General features: G+C 36.8%; 1 protein-coding gene across 1 annotated transcript in view; it reads right to left on the bottom strand.

Annotated features, from left to right (window-relative positions):
* The window catches only part of LOC106663273 (zinc finger protein 423 homolog), a 150466-nt gene extending 129112 nt beyond the window's left edge, over window positions 1-21354 (bottom strand). Inside the window, exons 1-2 of the mRNA XM_024224808.1 lie at window positions 21036-21354; window positions 1708-1749 (exon numbers count right to left, since the gene is read on the bottom strand). Of these exons, the coding sequence (XP_024080576.1) occupies window positions 1708-1749; window positions 21036-21075 (82 nt within the window). The 5' untranslated portion in view covers window positions 21076-21354. The remainder of the gene's footprint in view (window positions 1-1707; window positions 1750-21035) is intronic.
* Between the last annotated feature and the right edge of the window lie 1291 nt (window positions 21355-22645).

The raw sequence follows: 22645 nt of genomic DNA on the forward strand, positions 1-22645 counted from the left end.
GGTCCTTCTCGTGCTTCTGAGGACCCTTCCCTGGTCTATCATCCTCTTCGTTACCCTTATGTCCTATGTGCCGTGGGCCCCAGACTTGATTTGGTTCTCTATTCCTGCTTCTCCCAGCGCACTCACGAAGTCCCATAATGTACGTGATCATAACTTAAGCGAGGTGAATACTTTGAGCGATACTAGGAAGAATAGAAAGCACTCTGCCTTCCACTCCCCGTAATTTTATATCTTTTGCGTTTAGCTCAATTTCAAATTTTCCGAGAGAGTTTGGCATTTTAACTTTAAACAAATAGAGTCAGCGATGACTGGTAGTCTTTTCTCCCATGCTGTTCTTTTTGGTATTATAATTTGGAACTTTGCGAAGTTATAAGTACGCATCATGGCTTATTAGGTGCCCAGTTTTACAGCTTTTTGAAATTTGTCGTTTAAGTTTAGCTTAAAGGAGCCTGTCCTTGCACCGATCTTGCTTCTATGTGTAGTGGAATGTTTAATAGCATTGACCCTCGTAGTTCTTGGCTTGAAATTCAGGTATGCCTTTCTTTATAAAGTTCCACTGTAGAATATTTTCCCGCGACACAATTGCCTCATTGGCTTAACGACTCTTGTATTCTATTTAGTCAGAGGGTTCATTTTGTTGCTTAAACCCGAGCTTTTTCCATATAATCTTGAAACGATTGTGGCTTTCTCTGTGACTTTTCTTAGGTGTTGGTATGGTAGAAAGGATACTGCGGTAGAAATGGTGAATGATGGAGTGAGTGCGGTGTTCAATCCTTTTTTCAAAAAGATAGTTCAGTAAGAAAACGGTGAGTAGGAATTATCTTTTTTAAAAAAGGATTACTAGGAACCGGGGTTTGCACTCCCCAGGCACTGCAGCCTTTTGGCTTATTGTACCTTCCTAGTTCCTTAGTTCATTGCAATAGACTCAATCCTTCTCCTTAGAAGTATCAGGTCATTGAATGTCGCTGCTGCGTTTTTCCGTTTAAGTTTTTTCCAGATGTTAGGTTAAATTTCCATTGAGCTGTTGCTTCACATTCGAAGAGGATGGGTGGCTGTTTCCTCCTCCTCATTATATAATCTACAAATGGGATCATCGCTGTATGTAGATGTTGTGTAGATGGTTTTTCAGATGCCAGTGACCGGTTAGTAGTCCATTCCTCTGAGTTTGGCCCTCTCCAATTGCAGCAATGCTTTTGCCAGTCTTGGTGAGGAATGTTTTATCATAAGTTTACTATGTCTAGCACCGCTAGAGTTTATCCACTTCTCCTTTTATTTTATTTGGATCCATTCTGCGATGGAGGATTCTATATTTGTTTTTGTTATCCCAAGTGTAGGTTCGGGGCGTATGTATGGTGTTGCGGATCCTCCTCTGGCCAGTCCGTCCGTTGTTTTCGGTCAAAAACGAGTTCAAGGTATTTGAACCTCTTCTCTGGAGGAGTAACTACCCTATTTAGCAACGGTTTGAAGTTGAGGGTTCAACATCCGTGTAATAGTCCTAATGAAGGCGTTGTAGTCAAAAACTCGTCGGAGAAATTATGTATTTCTACTTGCAGACCTCTAGCGCGATTGATCCTTATTAATCAATGTTGTTTGGCGAAGGGTTAGTACAAATCTTAAAACGGACATGAACAAATAGACGTGCTCAAAAACAATGTCAGATATCAACTACACATATAAAATTGTTTTCTTTTGAGTAAAATGTATTACCTTCCAGTTTTTCTACGTCCCACTCTTCTTTGTCGTCTTCACCTAAAACAAAAAACACAATGTAATAAATGATTTAAAGACGCATCAAATCAAATCATTTTGATTTTCTGCTATGCCGGATGGATTTATTTCCTTGTAATAAGCTAATAACATAACATTGAGCATGTCTCTAGCTGTTAACTGTTTGTAAGCCTTGATCCTTAGAATTATTGAAAATAAAAATTTCACGCTCATATACATAACCACCCTATAAAACATAAGAAGTGTGGTCACATTATGCCTCCAGATTACTCTATATTTCTCGGGGCAGGGTTGAACCCACTGCATTCTCGCTAATAATTTACTTTTTCTCTCCAGACGTCACACATCACCCCAGAGTACTCGATATTCCTCGTGGCAGAGTTAAGCAACCCCTTCCTTTCACGCTTATAAATTCCATTCATTCCAATAAACTAACATAAACACAACTAACAGACACAATACACATAAACACTATATACATTTAAAAAATTTTATAGCCCTGAGGTACCGGAACAGCGATCTGTGCCCGTTGCCGTGCCCCAAGACTGCACACAGGTCCCATGACATGCCAAAATATTACTTATATATTTCATGCCTTCTACGATTGAAAAGGTACTCGATCATTATTTTATTCTTGCATAACGGGCATCTATGCGGCCGCTTTCCGACCAGAAGGTGTCGTAAGTTATTCTTAAGTAAGTTATTCCGTGTTATTCTTGTATGACCTATGCTTAGTCTTATCAGTAAAACCTTTTCACGGTAATCTAGTTTTAACAAAGTCATTGAGCTAAAATTCGTCATCTGCCCTTCAAATGTAGTAAAACCCGACTTTAACATAATGAAAAAGCACAAAAAAGAACAAAAATTCAATGCAAAAATCAAACAAAATGTAAAAACAGAGATAATAATCATAGCGAACAACCAAAGCAGAAAAATTGGACAAAATATCTACATTAAACACAGACAAAAAAATACAGAATTTGTAAAACCCACTTTTAATCTAATAAAAAATCTAAGAAAACACATAAAAAAGACACAATAATAATAGAGAACAACCAAAAGAGAAAAATTTGACAAAATATCTACACTAAACACAAAAAAAGAACAACAATCTAAGGTTGTGCAACCCAACTTTAATCTAATAAAAAAGCACAAAAAAAAGAAAAATTCAACGTATAAAATCAAACAAAATATAAAAAAGAGACAATAAACATACCGAACAACCAAAACAGAAAAAAATTTCACAAAATATCTACAAAAAACACGAAAAAAGAACAATACAGAATTTGTAAAACCCAACTTTAACGTAATAAAATAGCACAAACAGAAAGAAAAATTCAATGTACTTTCTCTCCTTTGGTTCAAAATCAAACCAAATACATAAAAAAGAGACCATAAACATAGCGAACAACCGCAGCAGAAAAATTGGACAAAATGTTTTCACTAAGCACAGACAAAAATTAAAACAATGCAGAAGTTGTACAACCCAACTTTAATCTATTAAAAAAGCACAAGAAATAGAAAAGTTCAACGTAAAAATCAAACAAAACCATAAAAAAGAGAAAAAAATTAAAAAACCGAAGTAGAAAAATTGGACAAAATATTTGCACTGAACACAAACAAAAGTAAGAACAATACGGAAGTTGTACAACTCAACTTTATTATAATAAAAAAGCACAACAAAATTAAAAAGATTAACGTTAAAATCAAACAAACGCATAAAAAAGACATAAAAATCATTATAATATTATATATTAATTATAAATAAGAACCAAAGCGGAAAATTTTGACAAAATATCTACACTAAACACAGACAAAAAATACAGAATTTGTAAAACCCACCTTTAACCTAATAAAAAAAGCACACAAAAAAATTCAACGTAGAAATCTAACAATACGCACAGAAAAGAGACAAAAATTGTAGAGAACAACCAAAGCAGAAAAATTGGACAAAATATCTACTCTAAATAAAGACAACAAAAGAACAATAATACAGTAGTTGAAAAACCCAACTTTGACCTAGCAAATAAATTAAAAAAAGAAAAGTCAACGTTGTTTGTTTTTTACTTTGGTTATTCACTATGTTTATTGTCTCCTTTTAGTTTGTTTTTTTACGTTAAATTTTCTCCCGTCTGCCGTTCGAAGAGAAATTGCCGATTTTAGATGAAAACAGTTTACGAATTCACAAAAAGTGGAGACAGTTCTGTTATTATCAATTAGATTGATGTTAAAGTCACCACAAAGAAATGTACTGTTACACCTCTTGTATGCTGAAGCCAATAAACAATTCATATTTTCAAAGAAATAATCGAACTTTCCTTAGAGGAATCCTGATACAAGGAATTTAAGATGCTCCATAGAGATGCTCTATGGCTCTCCATAGAGAGCCACTTCCAGGTCTTTATCCTGATTATGAACCTTCAACTTATCAGCGGACTTAACCGACATATCGTGCAGGTCTGAGCGTACGAACTCTTCGTTCCTACCTCCCTTGAAAGATTTGCGAGCATTAAAGTCAATGGGAGAGATGTGAAAAACATTGTTGGAGAAACGGGTATGTTCGTTATTTGGCATTCAATAACGCTGAAAATCAGTGAAACATCCAACAAATCTAACTTATTTTCAATTTCCTGTATGTTTAAATTCATCAGCGTGATAGAAGAAGTCATCTTAATTTTTATAATTATTTCCTGGGTTAGTGTCAGATGGAAGAGCCACCATGATTCTCTCGTTTGCTCTAAAAACTGATCATTGAAATGAAATATTTTATTCGGAGAGAAAAATCTATTGGCAATATTCATTATTTAGTTGAGTCCACCTTAGTGTCAAGGTCCAAAACGTCTCTAGCCAAAACCAGACAGCCGATAGAGGATAATGAGTTTCCATGAGATTCATTTCTAAAATAGTAGTTTGGAATGATTTGAACATCGATATAACTCACATGATCAAATGAAATGCAAAGTTTTATAAAAAAAATTTATGGGTGAGTGGTTTCATCTATTCGAAGATGATGTCCACTATCATTACAGTGGGCACCAATGTGACTGAACATAGAATTAGCTTAAATTTAAATGAATCGTTGCATCAAGTTGAAAATCGACAAAAAAAAGGTTTGCAAGAACATCAAAAGTGACAAAATCAAACCTCTATATTTTAAATATTGGGACTATGGAATTGTCTTGGACCGACTCCCAAGGGGACGACCAGGTTGGTGTGACACGATATGGACCAATTTTTTTTTGGTAATTCTATACTCCAAAATATCAAATAGAATCCGCCACTTCTTGTGAATAGGCCCTGGTTTCGGCAAAAACAATTTTTGAAAGTTGATATTTTTCGTTTTTAAATATTTTTATTTCACCGTTCTACTTATTCAAATCAAGTATGTGAATATATCATTTTACAACAATTTTCATGTAGGTTGCAATAAAACTATAGTAAAAGCTATCAGAATTCATCAATAATCAAAATATTTTTAAAAACCAAATATTTTTCAAGAAAACTAGGCCAGAAAAAGTTTTTTCCTGAAACTAATATGAAATTTCGTTATAGCACATCTAGAGATACCTAATTAGAAATTTTTGTTTGAATTGAAAATTATCGATTTTTTTGACCACTAAAATTTTTCTGACTTTTGAGAAGTCGTTATCGGAATATATGATTGAAACGGCTATAATTCAAAAACGCCTAAAAGGATTTTAACGTCAAAGGGATCATTTGTATTGAATGAGAATCCATTGAATTTTGAATCCATTGAAGAGGAACGTAGGTAAATATTTAAGGACGTATGTCTCATTAAAATATATAAAATATTTCTATAAGATAATACACAAAATAGCAAAATTATTTGTCAGATATTAACCCGTTTTTATAAATAAAATAATATCCCGATTATAACGTTTGATTCAGTTATAAAATGCACTTAACAATTTCTTTAAAACGAATCATCACCCATGAAAATCGGTCCACTAGCTTTTGAGAAAGATTTTCTTAGACTTGACACTAAGGAATGTCACTCACCCAGAATGTCGTCGAAATTATCTGCCAAAAAACGTTAATTTACACCGATTTCAGCGAAAGTTGGTATCTAAGGGTTTTATAACACTCCAATCACGACAATGAGGTCAAATTCAACTTTTGATGATATTCTGATGTACTTTGCTTAAAGAATGATTGTTAAAAATATACAAAAAATGCAGTATTTTGTTGATTTTTCTGATAACTCTATTTTTCGCGGAAATCGGCGTAAATTAATTTTTAAATCCATTACATTTCGTGGTCCGATTGACCAAATAACTTCTTTCAATTGGTTGAGATAAAAAGTCAGTGTCACGAGCGGGATTCGAACCCACGACCGTAAAAAATTTTTGAAAAAAGGAGGGAAAATTCGAGAGGTGGGTTGAGATGGGGAGTTGGTGTCCGAGTGGATCGAAGACACGATAGCTCAAGTGGTAGAGCAGCAGCGTATTTAGCCGAAGGTCGTGAGTTCGAATCCCGCTCGTGACACTGGCTTTTTATCTCAACCAATACCTCGCATAAAGATTAATTAATTAATTTTTAGACTTTTTTTAATTATAGCCGTTTCAATCAGATATTCAGATGACGACGTCTCATAAACCAAAAAAAATTTCTTGTGTCAAAAAATTGATAAATATAAATTCAAACAAAAATTTATATGTAGGGATCTCGAGAAGGGCTAAAACAAAATTTCATATTAGTTTCACGATCAAAAAATTATGACTTAGTTTACTCGAAAAATATTTGGTTTTTAGAAATTTTTTGGTTTTGATGCTTTAAAATGATTCGATATATTGACGTAGTTGATTTGAGCAGGTAGAAAGGCAAAATAAGAATATTAAAATACGGAAAATTTTAAATTTCGAAATTTGTTCTTGGCGAAACTACAGCCTATTCACAAGAAGTGGCGGATACATGCCCGATGTTCTGGAGTTTAGAATCACCAAAAAATGTTTTGCCCAAATCCCTGACAGACCGACCAGGTCGTCCCCTTGTCAGTACGCATTTTGGGATTGAATATTCATTTTCTCCTTGACATGGGAATAAATGAACACATACCAAAATTAAACAGGGTTGTTTTTCAATACGGTCACTGGTGAATTCTACGAGCCGACACATTCATAAATTCATAAAACTGTGTACACAAGTTCTTTTAAATCGCGGTTCCCTATGGTCTAATTTTTTGGGTAATATACTTCCTCTCTTAAGGTGTTTAGAAAAAATTTTCGCATTTTAATATAACAATAAATTATTCTATTATATCATTTTAAAATTTGAACATAGATAGAAAATATATGAAAGGATGTATAAAAATTCTTTCTTTTTGCAGAGAACATGACAGTTCGTTTAATTTCAGTAAATTCTCTGAATCGATGGGTGTCGCACAATAATCGGATTGGATCGTCGATTTGAAATTATTTATAAATGTGATCTCGTTTTTATCGCTCATAAAACTGATTAAAAAACGGTTCACTTTCATTTTTTGTGGATCGACAGAATAGGATTAGCCACTCAGAGAGAGCCGGATCCAATCGTTCCCCGGATCCTAATCGTTTCGGGCCTAAACGCCGAATAGATTTTCTTTCGCGTACAGATATTTATAGGGTTTGTAAGGTTGATGTGATGGGTGTATCTGTTCCTATGGTAACAATAACTCTATAAACAAGAGAGTGGGGTAGAGTTTTGTTGTCGGTGACCAGGGCGTACCCGAGGGATGTCCCAGTGCCATTGGAATTGATATGGGGGAGCCATTAGCAGTCCCCTTGGGCCAAACTCAACCCACCCAAATTATTACACACACCGACACCGACACAGAGCAACACACCGACACCATCTTATCTAGCGGCGGACACAACATAATTATATCCGCGTATGTTTCCCGTCGGCCTATTCCCAAAGGTCTTACCGGCCGTGTTTCGAAACATGGCTTTTTTCGACTCGGCCCACTTAAGACAACCAAGAGGTGCTACACATTCACCTATTTTGACGGAGGCACATTTTCACGGACGTTTCTTAAAAATAAAAAATACTTAATTAAACTTTTGATTTGTTTTCTACCTCTACCTACCACAACTGGAGGTGATGATCACAAGTGTACGCATTATATAAAATTACCGTAATCAGATGCCAATTATGCCAAACTTAATATGAAACTACATAGCACTAACAGCAGCAACTCAATATGATGGATTAAGGGGCTAGGCCATCGTCATTAAAAGCGACGTGAATGATTATGGGAAGGTGGTAGGAGCCTTCTGGCTGGTAGGTTGAGAAGAAAAATTGGTGTGGAATTTAAGCGGGAATGGATCAAATTTGAAACATTGGTCATTTATAGTGAGGTTTGATGGTGATGAGGAAGATACTAGGAAGGTTTGCTATTCCCCATTATGATAACTACAGCCTTCTGGTTAATTGCATACCTTCCTTGTTCCTAAGTATAGTTCAACTTGATTTTCCTTTGTATTGTATTGGGTTGTCCGGAAAATAATGCAGGATTTTGGTATTAAACAAAAAAAAAGAAACTAGTTACTTTAAAGCAATGTTCTTTAATCAAAATAATTTCCCATACTCTCAATACATTTCTCCCAACGTGTTGGTAACTTATTAATTCCGTCTGAGTAGAATTCAGAATTTTTAGAATTGATAAAGTCAATAAATGCATTTTCCAGTTCCGTTTGATTTTTGAATATTATGTGTTGTAAGTAGTGGTCCAGGTGTCTAAAAAAATGGTAGTCAGTAGGCGAGAGGTCCGGAGAGTAGGGTGGGTGAGGCAAAGTTTCATAGCCAAGCTCCAATAATTTTTGTGACGTTACACGTGACACATGTGGTCGAGCGTTGTCATGCAACAAAATGGGCCCTTTCCGATTGACCAAAGAGGGCTTCATTACTGCCAATTTCTGATGCATGGTATTAATTTGGTTACAGTATGATTCAGCATTGATGGTTTCGCCAGGATTTAAGAAGCTGTAGTGTATTAAACCAAATGAAGCCCACCATACCGTAACCATTACCTTTTTTTGATGAGTTGGGGGCTTTGGAAAATGTATTGGAGCTTCTCCTTTGTCGAGCCACTGTCCAGAACGTCTAGTGTTATCGTAGAGAATCCACTTTTCGTCACATGTAACAATTCTGGCCAGAAATGGGTCATTTTTGTTTCGACAAAGAAGTGATGCACAAACATCAAAGCGCTGATTTTTTTGGCGATCGTTTAATGAGTGTGGAACCCAATTTTCGAGTTTTTTCACTTTTCCAATCGCCTTGAGGTGGTCAGCGACGGTCGTTTTACTGACTTTGAGTTGCTCTGCAAGTTCTCGAACAGTTGTTTTGGGGTTTTCTTCCACCACTGATCGCAGAACATCATCATTAAGAGAGGAAGGCCTTCCACGACCTTCTTCATCTTCAAGGCTGAAATCTCCCTCCCGAAATTTTTTAAACCACCTTTGCACAGTGCACTCATTAACACAACCCTCGCCCCAGACTTGGTTAATGTTTCTAGCCGTTTGGGCTCCGCTTCGGCCGAGTTTAAACTCGTAAAAGAAAATCGTACGAAATTCTCGCTTTGACATTATAAGGATGACTGAATTATTTCCAAGTAGCGGAATGCTACAGAGGTAAATAAACAATATCATTTGGAAGAGGATTAATAAGTGTTGACATTCATACAAATGAGTAATCCTGTAAACGTAAACAGAATATTTTATATAGATTTTTTTTAATGAAAACTTAAAATCCTGCATTATTTTCCGGACAACCCAATAGAAGGAGATGGTCACTGACTGTTATCAATTCTTTTTTCCAGGTCTTCTTGATACCTTAGGCTATGCCTCCATTGAACGGTTGCTTCGCATTAAAGGATGGTAGCAGTTTCTTCTACGTCACTGCATAACCAACAAATTGTTGCCTGTGTTGAAAATACCCATTTTATGTCGGCATTTGCTTAGATCCATTGACCGATATTGAGCCGTATCACTCTCCTGAGTTTAATTATGTGTTTGCTAATTTTGACGATGTTTCTTAACAATTTGTTCACTGTATCTGGCACTACTAGATGCGTCCATTTCTCCTTTTGGTTTGTGTGGAACCATTCGGAGCTAAAGGATCCTATGATTAATCTTGTGATCCTGATTATAGACCTGGACCTATAACTGCTCTTAAAGATCCTCCTCTGGTGAGTTTGATATGTTCATCATCCAAAATTCGTTTCTGTCATGAATCCAAGATTAGGTTGATATGTTTTCCCAGGTTTTGGGATTATTCTATTTTGGATGACACATTTTTACATGTTAATGTTTTTAGGGCCACGGCAGTCAGATGATTAAAAAAAATTTGTTGGCGTAACATTTTTTAAGATTTTCAATGGCAACAGCATGGTTAGGTTAGAAATCTTGTACGGAGCTTGGATACTTCTTCTGAGGACTTTTGAAGGGAATGCTTAGAATGGTTTCTCGATAACTCATAGGTCTGCTTATGACGAAATAGTACGCTTTTTGCCTGTACCTCGCATGAAGCTAAGGCCTTAAAATTGCCGCCTGACAGTCATAGAAAATGACCATTTTCCTGTAATGTGCTCGTAGCCTTTTTCTTTCTCTGGCGCAGTGTTCAATTGCTACGATTTCAGACTGGAAAACTGTAGCGTATTTTCCTAAGTTTAAAGTCAATTGGTTCTTCATCTCGAAGACTCGGCTTCCGTGCCTCTATCCGTTTTTGAGCTGACACTAAATGTATAGGAATATTGGCCTTCAGAGGTATTCCTTTTTGCCCACTCTTCCCTTTCTGGTATGAGTACATTGTACTTATTGGTGAAGTTATATTTTGGAGTAGTGGCATCGATTGACATGCGTAGTATGGCGTCTACCTGTATCTCCGTGCTCAGTTTCCATTGTTTGCTGACATGGCCCGTCCTTGCAGATTGTTGTCCATTTATGAGCCTGTGAGCGGCTACTCTGGCTTACCCTTGGAATAGAATATGGTGAGGTGGAAGGACCTTAGCATAGCATAGAATAGCACCTCCAAGGCCGCAGTTGGCGTTGTACTCATGACTCCAGTGACACCGCTGTCTTTGAGTACCACATAATAGCATGATGGCCTTATCCTGTGCGTAGTGTTGGTTCGTGACACCACCCGCCCATGTCAACACTGATCTTATCACACAGGTGTAGATCCAGTATATTAGGCAGTGTAGAGTAAAATAAGTAAGGTTAGAGTATAGAGATTAAACATTCAAAATTCCAACCATCCCGATTTTATGGTACTAATAAACTTATCCGAAATAACCCTTTCTCGCGTATCATATTATCCCGTACCAGATGGGAAGCTAATGTTACACTTTAGAATAATATAATACTTCATTCTTAAAAAAATCCATCCATTATATAATTGGCGATTCATAAACGGCAATCAGTCTGAATGGAAATAAATAAAAAATCTATGGATAAGAGGGCCGTTAATTTTCCGCACGGGTCAAGTGGGTGAACTGGAGGAATAATTAATGAAGAGCGTCGACGCCCCCAATTCACACATCAGCCCCAACATAACAAGGGTTTCCAAACGTCAATTAGCAAAGGGTGAAGGGAAAGGAACGATCCTCTTGTCTTCCTTCCCTCCGTTCCCACAAGACGATACTCTTCCCCCAAAACGGAAACGCCCAATTTTATTTCAACAATTATTTACAATCAGTTCCACATGGAAATATTGCAATTGGGTTAGAACTTTTTAAAGTTATCTTATTAACTATCCTTGGCACACTCCTAAATTACATAAAAATTAGTGGTATCTAAACAATTATACTTACAGTGAATCTTTTTTTTTTTTAGTTTTTCTATTCCCTCTCTTTGTATTTACTTGTATCTTTGTAATTTGTATCTATCTAGTTACTGACTAAATACGTGCTAAACTGAACAACCTCACTCCCTCAGTCTGTGTTGCCCAAATCAGGGATAGAGGGAAACGACATCTACCCCTTCCCCGACGAAAAGGCAAAGTTGAAAACTATGGAAAAATTTGACTCATATCGAGGAGTAGGTCAATGAATGTCGTTGCTACAATTCCTTTACATGGGTTTTCTTGGTATCTCAGATTACGTTGCGGTTGCTTCACACTCGAAGATGATATGGGTGCAGTTTCTTCTTCCTCATTGTATAACTTACAAATAGGGACCAATAGTCTTATTACTCCTCAGCGTTCAGCCCTCACTACTGTATCAGTCCGTTTCGGTGAAGGTTTAGCATAAGTTTACTATGTCATGTGGCTCTAGAGATTATCCACCTCTCTTTTTGTATTTTTTTTATCCAGTCTGGGATGGAGATTCTTGCTTTCATTGACACAAGAATAGGAGCAGGGGCTTTAATGGACTTGCAAATCCTCCTCTGGCCTGTGAGTCTGCTTTTTCGTTATCCACCATTTCTCGGTGTTCAGGTACTCAATATATTTATTATCAAGTTGTGCTAGCCCAGGTTTGGGAGATTTTGAATACATTCACTCACTAATTTTGATGTGATTTTTTTACATGCTAATGTTTTAAAACCTGCTTGGCTGTCCGATCTATGAGAATTTTTTGTCAGTAACCTACTTGTTTTGGATTTTCTATGGCACAAGCGTAGATGGCATGTATTTCAACTTGAAATTCCGAGGTGTACTTCTCTAATGAGTTTGATTGTACATATTTTGGGGTTGTACCAAAAATGCCTGATCCGTTTCCTTCATGTGTTTTGGAGCTAAATTGTATTTTATGTTCTTCTTCTCCTTTTCAGTCTGTTGACTTTATAGGATGAAAAAATGTTTCCGAAACACGAATATTACTCTTATTTCTTACGATTTGGTATGTTACCATTCCGACATATACGAGGTCACCTTGGAATCGTACTATTTATTTTTTATGGATACTCAAAGCCCCTTTAGACTAACACATTAACACCTTAGGCTTCACTATTGAAGTCCAAAGACGTTTTTCCAACCGTCCGTCTCGCCAGTATTGTCCAGTTACAACATGTCAATTGTGTCTCATTAGAGTCTCTGCTCGATCCTCACAGTGGTTGAAGATGTAAAATGTAGTAAGTGTTATTACCCCATAGTATCATGTGGGTACAAGAGATAAAAAAGTTGTTTTTGGAACCCCAGCCCCAGTTACCTAAAGGTCAGGGTATTCGCTTTCGAACATCATCCGGACTTACCTACCTAAACGAATGAAAAATATTATAGTACTGGATAGGTAAAACAGACTGGAGAAACCTGATGCTACAGCCTGCAAAAGATCGATGAAAAGTTGGCCGGACACGACATTTTTCCAGAGCTGTTATGACAGCAATGTGCTTCCTCCAGAAAGTCAAAGTGCAGCCATGAAACTACCTGTTTTTCTTCTAAATTAATCGTTTTAGAATATGTTTTTCCATTGAATTTTTAAGTGTTGGTTCATTACTCGGCGTTTGCTTCATGATTACTTCAGCACATTCCCAACTGCAGGGATGTATCTCAGAATAGATAAAAGATAAATTTGTAATTTGTTGAATTTCCAAAAAAAATTCGAAAAATTGGTCCACTAGCTTTTCAGAAAAATGATGTTAGAGCTGGCACTAGAACTGACAGTCAAACAAGGTCGTCGAAATTATCAATCGAAAAATTAATTTACACCGATTTCCGCGAAATTCGGTATTTAAGGGGTTTCTAACAGTAGAATTACGACAATGAGGTCAAATCCAAGATTTTACCATTTTCAGAATATTTTGTTTACAGATTGTTTGTTAAAATTTGCAAAAAAAAAAGCAGTAATTTGTTGATTTATGTTTTAGTATCATAATCCAGCTCAATAGGAATGTAGCCCAGGACAGAGGCGAAAAAATTTATCAAAGGACCGCCGCAGAAACTAACAGCAGAACTATTAAATTAGTATATTAGTAGTCTACCACCACTACATATCTTTATCCAGGGAGAGGCCAGAGCCACAATCCATAGGCTAATGCAGTGACAGGCTCCAATATCCTACTCACATAACAAGGAGCAACTAAAGCTTCGAGCTAGACAGAACTTTGGCCTATTGATGTCATGACCCCTAAATTCAGTTTTGAGAAAAAAATTCTAATCAAAATATCTTATAGAGCAGACTGGGAGAAAAGGATCCCTGATAATGCCGACCATATCTGGTCTACAGATGGCTCCAAAACCGAATATGGGCCAAGACCTGGCATAATAAACCAAGGATTAGAATGCATGTAAGCGTTGGATAATAATCCACCGTTTTTCAAGCGAAAACTGTTGCTAATGAATATTGTTCCAGTAAGATAAAAAGCTGGGGGGTATCAGTAGAAGAATAGCCATCTACACGGACAGCTAGGCGGAACTGAAGGCAATTGCCGCGTCGACGGTAAAATCCAGAGTCGTTTTGGATTGCATTAGATCCCTGTCAGACATTGGAGAAAATAATAAAAATTTTCTGGGTAGGGCTCACAGGGCAGAGGGGCAACAAAGAGGACGATAATTTGGCCAAGGAATGGTCAAGGAGGACATCTATTGACCCTGAACACTTACCGGGCGGCTTACAAAACTGCCAAAAACGCGGATTCTTTAGACAATGAATTAATAATAAGTCCTCCGCTCAATGGGAATGTAGCCCAAAATAGAGGCATGCAAAAAATGTATCAAAGGTCTACCGCAGGAACTATGAAATAAATTGTTAATTATATTTTATAACCGTGTAATAAATTGTTCCAATTTTAGTATATGTACCGCCGAAGCGAGTACAATAAATTGTTAGTTAAATTCATTATATCAAAAAATCGTATTCCGGTGTTTTGATTAATTTTCTACTAAACCATTCAAATTAATTTTTTTTAAATAAAAACTTTAAGTTTGTTGTACTTAATATAACGACAACAATACATGTAGTTTGAATAAAAATATGAGTGTCCGGTTCTTTTGTCTTCGACTGTACTCAATGCGACCTGACGAAAATCTGGACAGTGGGGATCGCAGAGCGTCGGGTAGGTTAGCGTGGCATAGCATCGGGTAGATGTGCACGGGGGTAATGCAACCTTATGGAAAATCGGAGTTTTGATTTGCGTCGGGTAGCGACGCATGGCGTAGCATCGGGTAAGTGTGTTTCTGGCTTAAGGACCGAGTTACAATTTAGAAAACCACAAGATTACTCGTGGTAGCTTTAAGTGGGAAAGGTGAAAACTTGACTCCAAAGCCGTTCCAGCGACTTTTCTTGCAAATAGCGTTCTGGCCAAAATCATACAAGAGATGATAGCTTAGCTAGTCGACGCAGAAACTCGACTCACATCATGAAAAATCAGTGATCCTTTGTTATTATAGCAAATATTAGAATTAACTACCAAACCTCTAACGTTTCATCATCCGTTCTTCATTATTCTTCCTTGTCATCCAGCCTGTTATTCAACATTGCTTTATTTATTGTTTATAAATTAAGCATGTTGTTGAGAGCCGGATTAAATTTTCAGTTGAATTCCATCGATTAATTTTCAATAAAGCAATTTGATGGCGAGCGAATGACAGCTTCGGACAGTATGACATACAGCATTAAAAGCACTTAGCTATGGATTAATGAGCTTTCCGTATAAAACATGACAAGAAATGTACGCTCGTCGATATCAATTACTAATTAAGATCGATGAGAAACTTTAAATGAAATAATTAGATTTTTTTTAGGGGCATCCGGCAGCTTGGTCATTTCAGCCCCGAGCGCATGAGAAATATAACAACACACATTCAATATGCATTCCCACAAATAAATACATTCACACCTACATACATTGCATTCATTCTATTTAGTATATGGAGTACTCAATATTCCTCCATCGATCTGCATACAATAACAAACTAATATATCTAGGTCGATGAGCCAAGTCACGTATCAAGCATCAAGGGGCGATCGTGATGCTATTTCTCCAACAGCCCCTCCCCATTCACTCTAATAGATACACTCAATCATACAACACATATTTTGACGACTGTATACAATAAGACAGATCCCAATTCCCCAAAAAAGCGGAACAGGGGACACTGAAACTCGCTACCGTGTCCGAGAACCAACCATTCATAAATCCGACTGCATGTCTACACGCTCTTTGCATGGAGCCAAGGCATGAAACGCTATTAGATTATTAATCCTCGTATTGACGCATCTGAAAGATTCCGATTCTCTGTACCTCGTGTCATGCGAGTTAACAGACTTTTTCAAATAAACTTACCGAAACTGTTTAATTCCTTTATATTGATTGGGTAGGATATAGTACAATTAGAGCCGAACGGAGGTCAGAAGCCAATCCTGGGGGAGGCGAATTCCCAAAAGACACCACCACCGTCTTAAAGGAGCTGCTCATTTTAATATATTCTTTCTCGGCCAGATACTAAACTCGGGCAACATTCATTGATGTTGTTCCTAAATTTTTTTTCTTTTCAAAAAAACTAAAAATTCTATATGAATATAGTTTTAAGCTGAGACCAGAATAATTTCGCCTCTTCCCACAATCAAATTTCATTTACGTTCAATTAACTTACGTATTATTCCCTGGGTAAAGTTGTTCAGGAAAAAACAGATAGTCTGCAGAGGGCAGATCGGTAGAAGATAAGGGACGTGCTAGGATTCCATATTAAACTTGATCAAACTGTATTGTAACCTGTAAGTCGACCTTGTCCTACAGGAGGATAGAGCCTTTCCTGTTCATCAGTGCCGGCTTTTTTTCGATCGAATGTTGTCGTATTTCGTTATGGTTGGTAGTATGTCACTGAGTTATAGGTTCCTCCCTTAGAAGAAAAAATTGACTACCCAAGATGATATTAGGAAGCCGTGGGTGGTTCCGTAATCCTCAACTGGCGTAATCCTCACTGCAGCCTTTTTGTTTATTGTAATTTTCCTTGGTTCAATTGTCTCGACTTTTCTTTAGAGAAGGAAAAGGTTTAAAATGTTATTGCTGCTCAGATCCCGGAGTTCACATGTTGCGATCCTATGCTGACACTCTCACTGCTGAGAGATTAAGATAAGTTTCTTGGCCAACATCATTTAAAGCGACGTGATGGATTCTGAGATGGGAGGATAGAGAGGGTTCGAGTAATAGGTTTGGGTAGGACGAAAGTTTGGAGTGGAACATCAGGAAGCGGAATGTTGAGGTCATTGTGGATGGTTAGGTAGCTGTGGATGAAATGGGGTTTTGATATCCCTCAAGTAATGCAGCCTTTTGGCTTGTTGTACTTTTCCTGTTTTTAATTTAATTTATTCATCTTTTAAAGATGAGAAAGCTGACTGTTATTGCTGCGATTCTGTTTCCCACGTCATTTTGGTACCTTAGGATGCTCTTATTCAGACAATTCTGAGTTTCCTTTCATCCCTTTCCCAACCGAGAGACATTGTTGCTGTGCTCCTCAAGGCTCTATCCTTAGGCCCATCATGTTCCCTCATTCTTGTATATTTCAACAAAATTCCTCGCCCTATGAACGTAAAACTGGGTCTTCCCGCAGACGATATCGCTCTCTATTTTTATCTTGGAGAATAGATACAATATCGTTCAGGTTAGATAACGCACGAAGTTTCTGCAACAGTTGGAAAATTCAAATTCATCATAATAAAATTGAGGCAATAGTTTTCAGCAAGCGTAGACCGTTGATGTGTAAAAAGATCTAAATTGAAGGTGTAACTATGTCTGAGTTGGTCAAATATCTAAGGGTGATATTGGACCGTAAACTCACTTTTACTCCCCCTAAAGTGAACAAGGGCTATCTGCCTAATTTTCATTTTTCCCATTTCTCTGTCGCCTGCCAATAAGCTTCTCCTGTACAAATTGGTGTTCAAACCGATGCTCCTTTGAGCGTGCCCTTCTTGCAGTCTCAGATGCAGGACGCATCTGACGCAGGAGGTTACCAGACGGAAGGTTGTGCAGACCAAGTTTCTGAGATTTGCGGCAGACTCGCACCGATGTACCTGCAAATCGGAACTGCACAATGCGACAAACAAATTGATGGTGCTGGAATACAACAGACAAACAACATATACTGGCCGACCCTGAAATGTTTTCCACAATTGCTGTTTACGTGCCCACTTGTAAACAGTATGGTTAGATTATATGTGACATTGACCGGAAGAAGCAAATAAATGACCGCTTTCCAAATCACCAAATTCTTCACATTACCTTCCTCGCCTGTTTTCTCTCTCCATTTGGTTGTTAATAACTCTTTGATCATTCTCAAAAACACGGTTGCTTTTTTATGTTGACGACCGATGTCCTAGTGGTTCAAAATTTCCAGGTGTATACGACTTTCATTTTTCCCGGGATATGCAGTGGAAAGAGAAGTATGCGATTGGAGGACAGCTGAGATTCCCTTGTGGGTATTCTAGAACTACTAACGCACCTGGTCGTTTAATTTAGAGTTTAGGACTATTGTCTTTCTACCTTTCTTCATAAACATACGGTTTCGCACCGCCTCAGAAATATTGTTATTTCGATATAAATGAAACGTGACATTGAGATGTTAAAATTTAAAAGATACAATGCATAATACAATATATATATATATATATAGTCTAATTTAAGATGATGATATATCATAAATATCCTTTATTTGGGCCAATATGTATCAAAATATATTTGCATTTTCTTTTAAATTTTAACATCTCAATGNGAAGAACATACAATTAGTTATCTATAAAAAAAGTATGTAATAGAACTAATAGTGAAAAATCACTGAGTGCCAGCAGCCCATGGCATGTTTTCTCCGGGTGCAGAGCTGGCATTAGTGTTAATGCTATGACCGTGAAAAACCGACTGTATATTGGTAATATATTATGTATAGGCTACAAATAAATTTAAAAAGTAACCTTTCCTTTTTCCTGAATAACTCCCCATCCTCAGGAGTTGTAAATTTCTGAAAAGACTCAAAAGCTTGATGACAGAACTTACTACTTAATAGTTTTCTTTCCTTTGAGATTTGGCTAAGAATGCGGGCTTTCATTAGGAAATATTGACATAACTGTTATATTAAACAGATAGAGCTAATTAATGTTTTAATTGTATTCTTATCTGTTAGGTATAGAATAATCTGCATGTTTAAAAATATATTATTCATTGCGTTAATTCTGTGTTAAGCTTATTCTAAAAATTAAAAGCCCAGTTTAAGAATCAAGAAGTTATTAGATAACTCTGACACAGGTATAACTTGATGGCCGGGTGAGGGGAGGCTATCCTCTGGACAGAACCGAGGATTATGATGTATTCTCCCACGGGGTGAGGCCCTCAGGGAGAGCTCGAGCATATTTCTCATTAAATACAACTTGCACATTCGTGCAGTAATTACCCATGAGACCGACAGTCTTTCTTAGTCGAGACGAGTAAATTTAAAGAGCATGAAAAGCCGTACCAGGTGGGAGGAGGGTGCGACGTCCTCACGACTACTGATCTTTTTAAATTTTTTAAACTTACGAGATTGAAATTTTATGACGTTTTCTTAACTCGAACATAAAAGAAATTACACTATCCGTTGCAATGCGAGTGAAATATTAATAAACGACATTAAGGAAAACATTTGAATGGAACTAAAATTGGATCATGAGCTTTTAGAATCGTGTGTAAATTTTTTGCAGACTTCTAGTTTTTTAAGGCAAACAGCACGCCTATTCTATCTTAGAATTGCGACTGTTTAAGCAAGTTTCCCTACATCGGTTTGTCAGTTAACATAGTATGGCATATTTTATGTCAAGACACTAAAATGTATTCTCTATACATAATTCCAATTTATTATAAGATTTAAAAAAAAAAACATGGAAAATGTCAATCTCGAACACCCCTCCAGTACCCATCTTTCTTTAAAACTTATCCATATAAAAAAATAAGATGGACGATGTCAATCTTGAATTTATTGCAGAAAAATATGGCTTGAATTTGGAATATGCCAAGAATTGAATAACCATTTACTATGTTTGCACCCATCTTTCCTTAAACATTTAAGTGCCATCCCATTCAATTTTTATACGATTTTATTTTCATACTCAAAGCATATCCATACAAACAAATAAGATGGGCGATGTCAATCTTAAATTTATTGCAGAAAAATGTATGTTAAATTTGGAGTATGCCAAGAATTGAATAACCATCTACTAAGTTCGCACTCGTCATTCTTAAACATTTAAGTCCCATCCCATTCAATGGTTATATGGTTTTAGGTAAAACTTATCCATACAAAAAAAATAACATGGACGAGGTCAATCGTGAATTTATTGCAGAAAAATATATCTTAAATTTGGAATATTCCAAGAATTGAATAACTATCTACTAAGTTCGCACCCATCTTTCCTTAAACATTTAAGTGCCATCCCATTCCATGCTTATACGATTTTATTCTCACAGATAAAACACCATAAAAAATAATTTGGACGATGTCTTTAATTTGTTCCAGAAAAATATGGCTTAAATTTGTAATATGCCAAGATTTGAGTAAACATCTACTAAGTTTGCATCCGTCATTCTTAACCATTTACGTGCCATCTCATTCAATTTTTACACGATTTTATTCTCACAGATAAAACTTACCATAAAAAATAATTTGGACGATGTCTTTAATTTGTTCCAGAAAAATATGGCTTAAATTTGTAATATGCCAAGATTTGAGTAAACATCTACTAAGTTTGCATCCGTCATTCTTAACCATTTACGTGCCATCTCATTCAATTTTTACACGATTTTATTCTCACAGATAAAACTTACCATAAAAAATAATTTGGACGATGTCTTTAATTTGTTCCAGAAAAATATGGCTTAAATTTGTAATATGCCAAGATTTGAGTAAACATCTACTAAGTTTGCATCCGTCATTCTTAACCATTTACGTGCCATCTCATTCAATTTTTACACGATTTTATTCTCATAGATAAAAACTTATCCAAAAGTTAATATTTCCCGTTGTGCGCGGTTTTCATAATTTTCATTCGCACACACACACTTCTAAATGTTCTAAGTCTTTAAAATTATAAGATACGGATTTATTTGTTGCAAAAATATTCAAAATGGACAGGATGCTTGTTTATCAGTTATAAAATTTAGCCAACTATGAGGTTAGTAATAAAATATCGTAATGTTCTCCGAGGAAATGTTACAAAATTACGAGGTGGTCAGACGTGCCCATGCATATTACTGTCTGTCCGACCTGAAAGTGCAAAATGAACGATATACAAATTTTAAGTTCCGAGGATGTTTTAGAGTCATACCAACTACCATGTGCCCCAGCAACACGTGCTGTCTCGAAATTTTTCGATATATCGTAGATATCAATATACTAAAATTATTACTTACGTTTTAGCGATCTCGGCTTGGCTTGTTTTCTTCTGGACATTTTTTTTTCAAAATCACTTGTCGCGGAATGAAAGAATGTTAAACGAAACCGGTAACACCATGGGTCGCGTCGTTTAAAACGGTGTTTGAATAAACCGGAGGCTCGACAATTTTCTCTGGCTCGACGTAATATTTTACGAGAGACGGCCGAGACCGGCACCCTGTGAACGTTCTAGCTTCCGGTTTGGAGCTGTAATGTGATAAAACGAAATTGTAACTGTACGGACGGAAAGGGTGCGCATGTCCTCCCTTCCTGCATCCCCCGTGGACACGGACCCTCAGCCAAAACACCCCCTTCAAAACACGGCTTACAACTAGGTAGACGATGACTGTGATCCGTATTTAGACCAAAGAGTGTCTTATTCAACATAAAAAAGAGTAATTAGTTAATTACTAATTAAATAGGGTACACTCTTTGTAAAAACCTCTTTCGGCACGCTTACGAACACACATACAAACGATCCAAAATATTGAAGGTATAATTTCCCACTTTGATGTGATATGTAAAATACATAACCAGGAAATGCATTATCACATAAATATTGTAAAGGGATCAATAAAACAACATTGAAAAACTGTGCTAAGAACGTGTAACCAAAACGTAAACTGACTAAAACCTCAACACAAGGATCGATGATAAAAAGTAGCATTAATAGAACGAATTGCCAGGTTTACATTTCTTCTTATTCCGTGATTTGTATGTGGTCTAATCCGTTAATTGAAATGATCATTATTTATTTTTTATTATTTTCCGAATATAAAACAAAGACTGCTCTTTTACAAACTTGAAGAGAATATTGTTGTTATCAAAAAAGTATTCAAATACTCAAATAAACATACATTAACGCACAAACAAGCGAACACGCATAATCAAATTAACCCACACTAACACATAAATAAACAAACAACCAAATACACAGAAGCATAAACCCCACACTAATACACAAACAAAGGAACAACCGAACACACAGAAACAAATAAACCTTTACAAAACCGTCGAACACATGCAGAAACTAATAAACACACACTAGCAAACAAACAACCGCACCCGACGAAACAGATAAACACATAGAACAGGCAAATACACAAAAAGAAACAAATAAATACACAAACACAAATAAGCCAAAAATCAAACCCCACACAGACAAACAAACAGCCGCACCCCTAAACAAATAAATAAACACACTAACACACAAGCAACCGAACTCCATCCAAGCTACAAGCAAAATCACCACGCAAACAAACAACTAAACCACTAAACACATTAACACACAAGTAACCAAACCCTCAGGGGGCTGCGGTAGCCGAGTGGTTAAGGCGTCAGACTCTCGGCTATTAGATCCCGCGGTCGTGGGTTCGATCCCCACCGTCGCCTCTGGACTTTTTCTGACGCCTAAGGGGACCGGTGGCCGCAATTGAAAAAAATTGACACGGCACTCATCAATGGAAGGGGCGGGATCGGATCTCAGCGACCCTGAATTTGGTCCCAACCCCCTTCAAAAATGAGTTTCTTCGATGGAAGAACACCGGTACAACGGGGGCTCAAGTTCACATTTGTGTTGCGAGCCCTC

This window comes from Cimex lectularius, unplaced genomic scaffold (assembly GCF_000648675.2).
Source record: "Cimex lectularius strain Harlan isolate CLEC.00 unplaced genomic scaffold, Clec_2.1 scaffold78, whole genome shotgun sequence".
NCBI lineage: Eukaryota > Metazoa > Arthropoda > Insecta > Hemiptera > Cimicidae > Cimex > Cimex lectularius.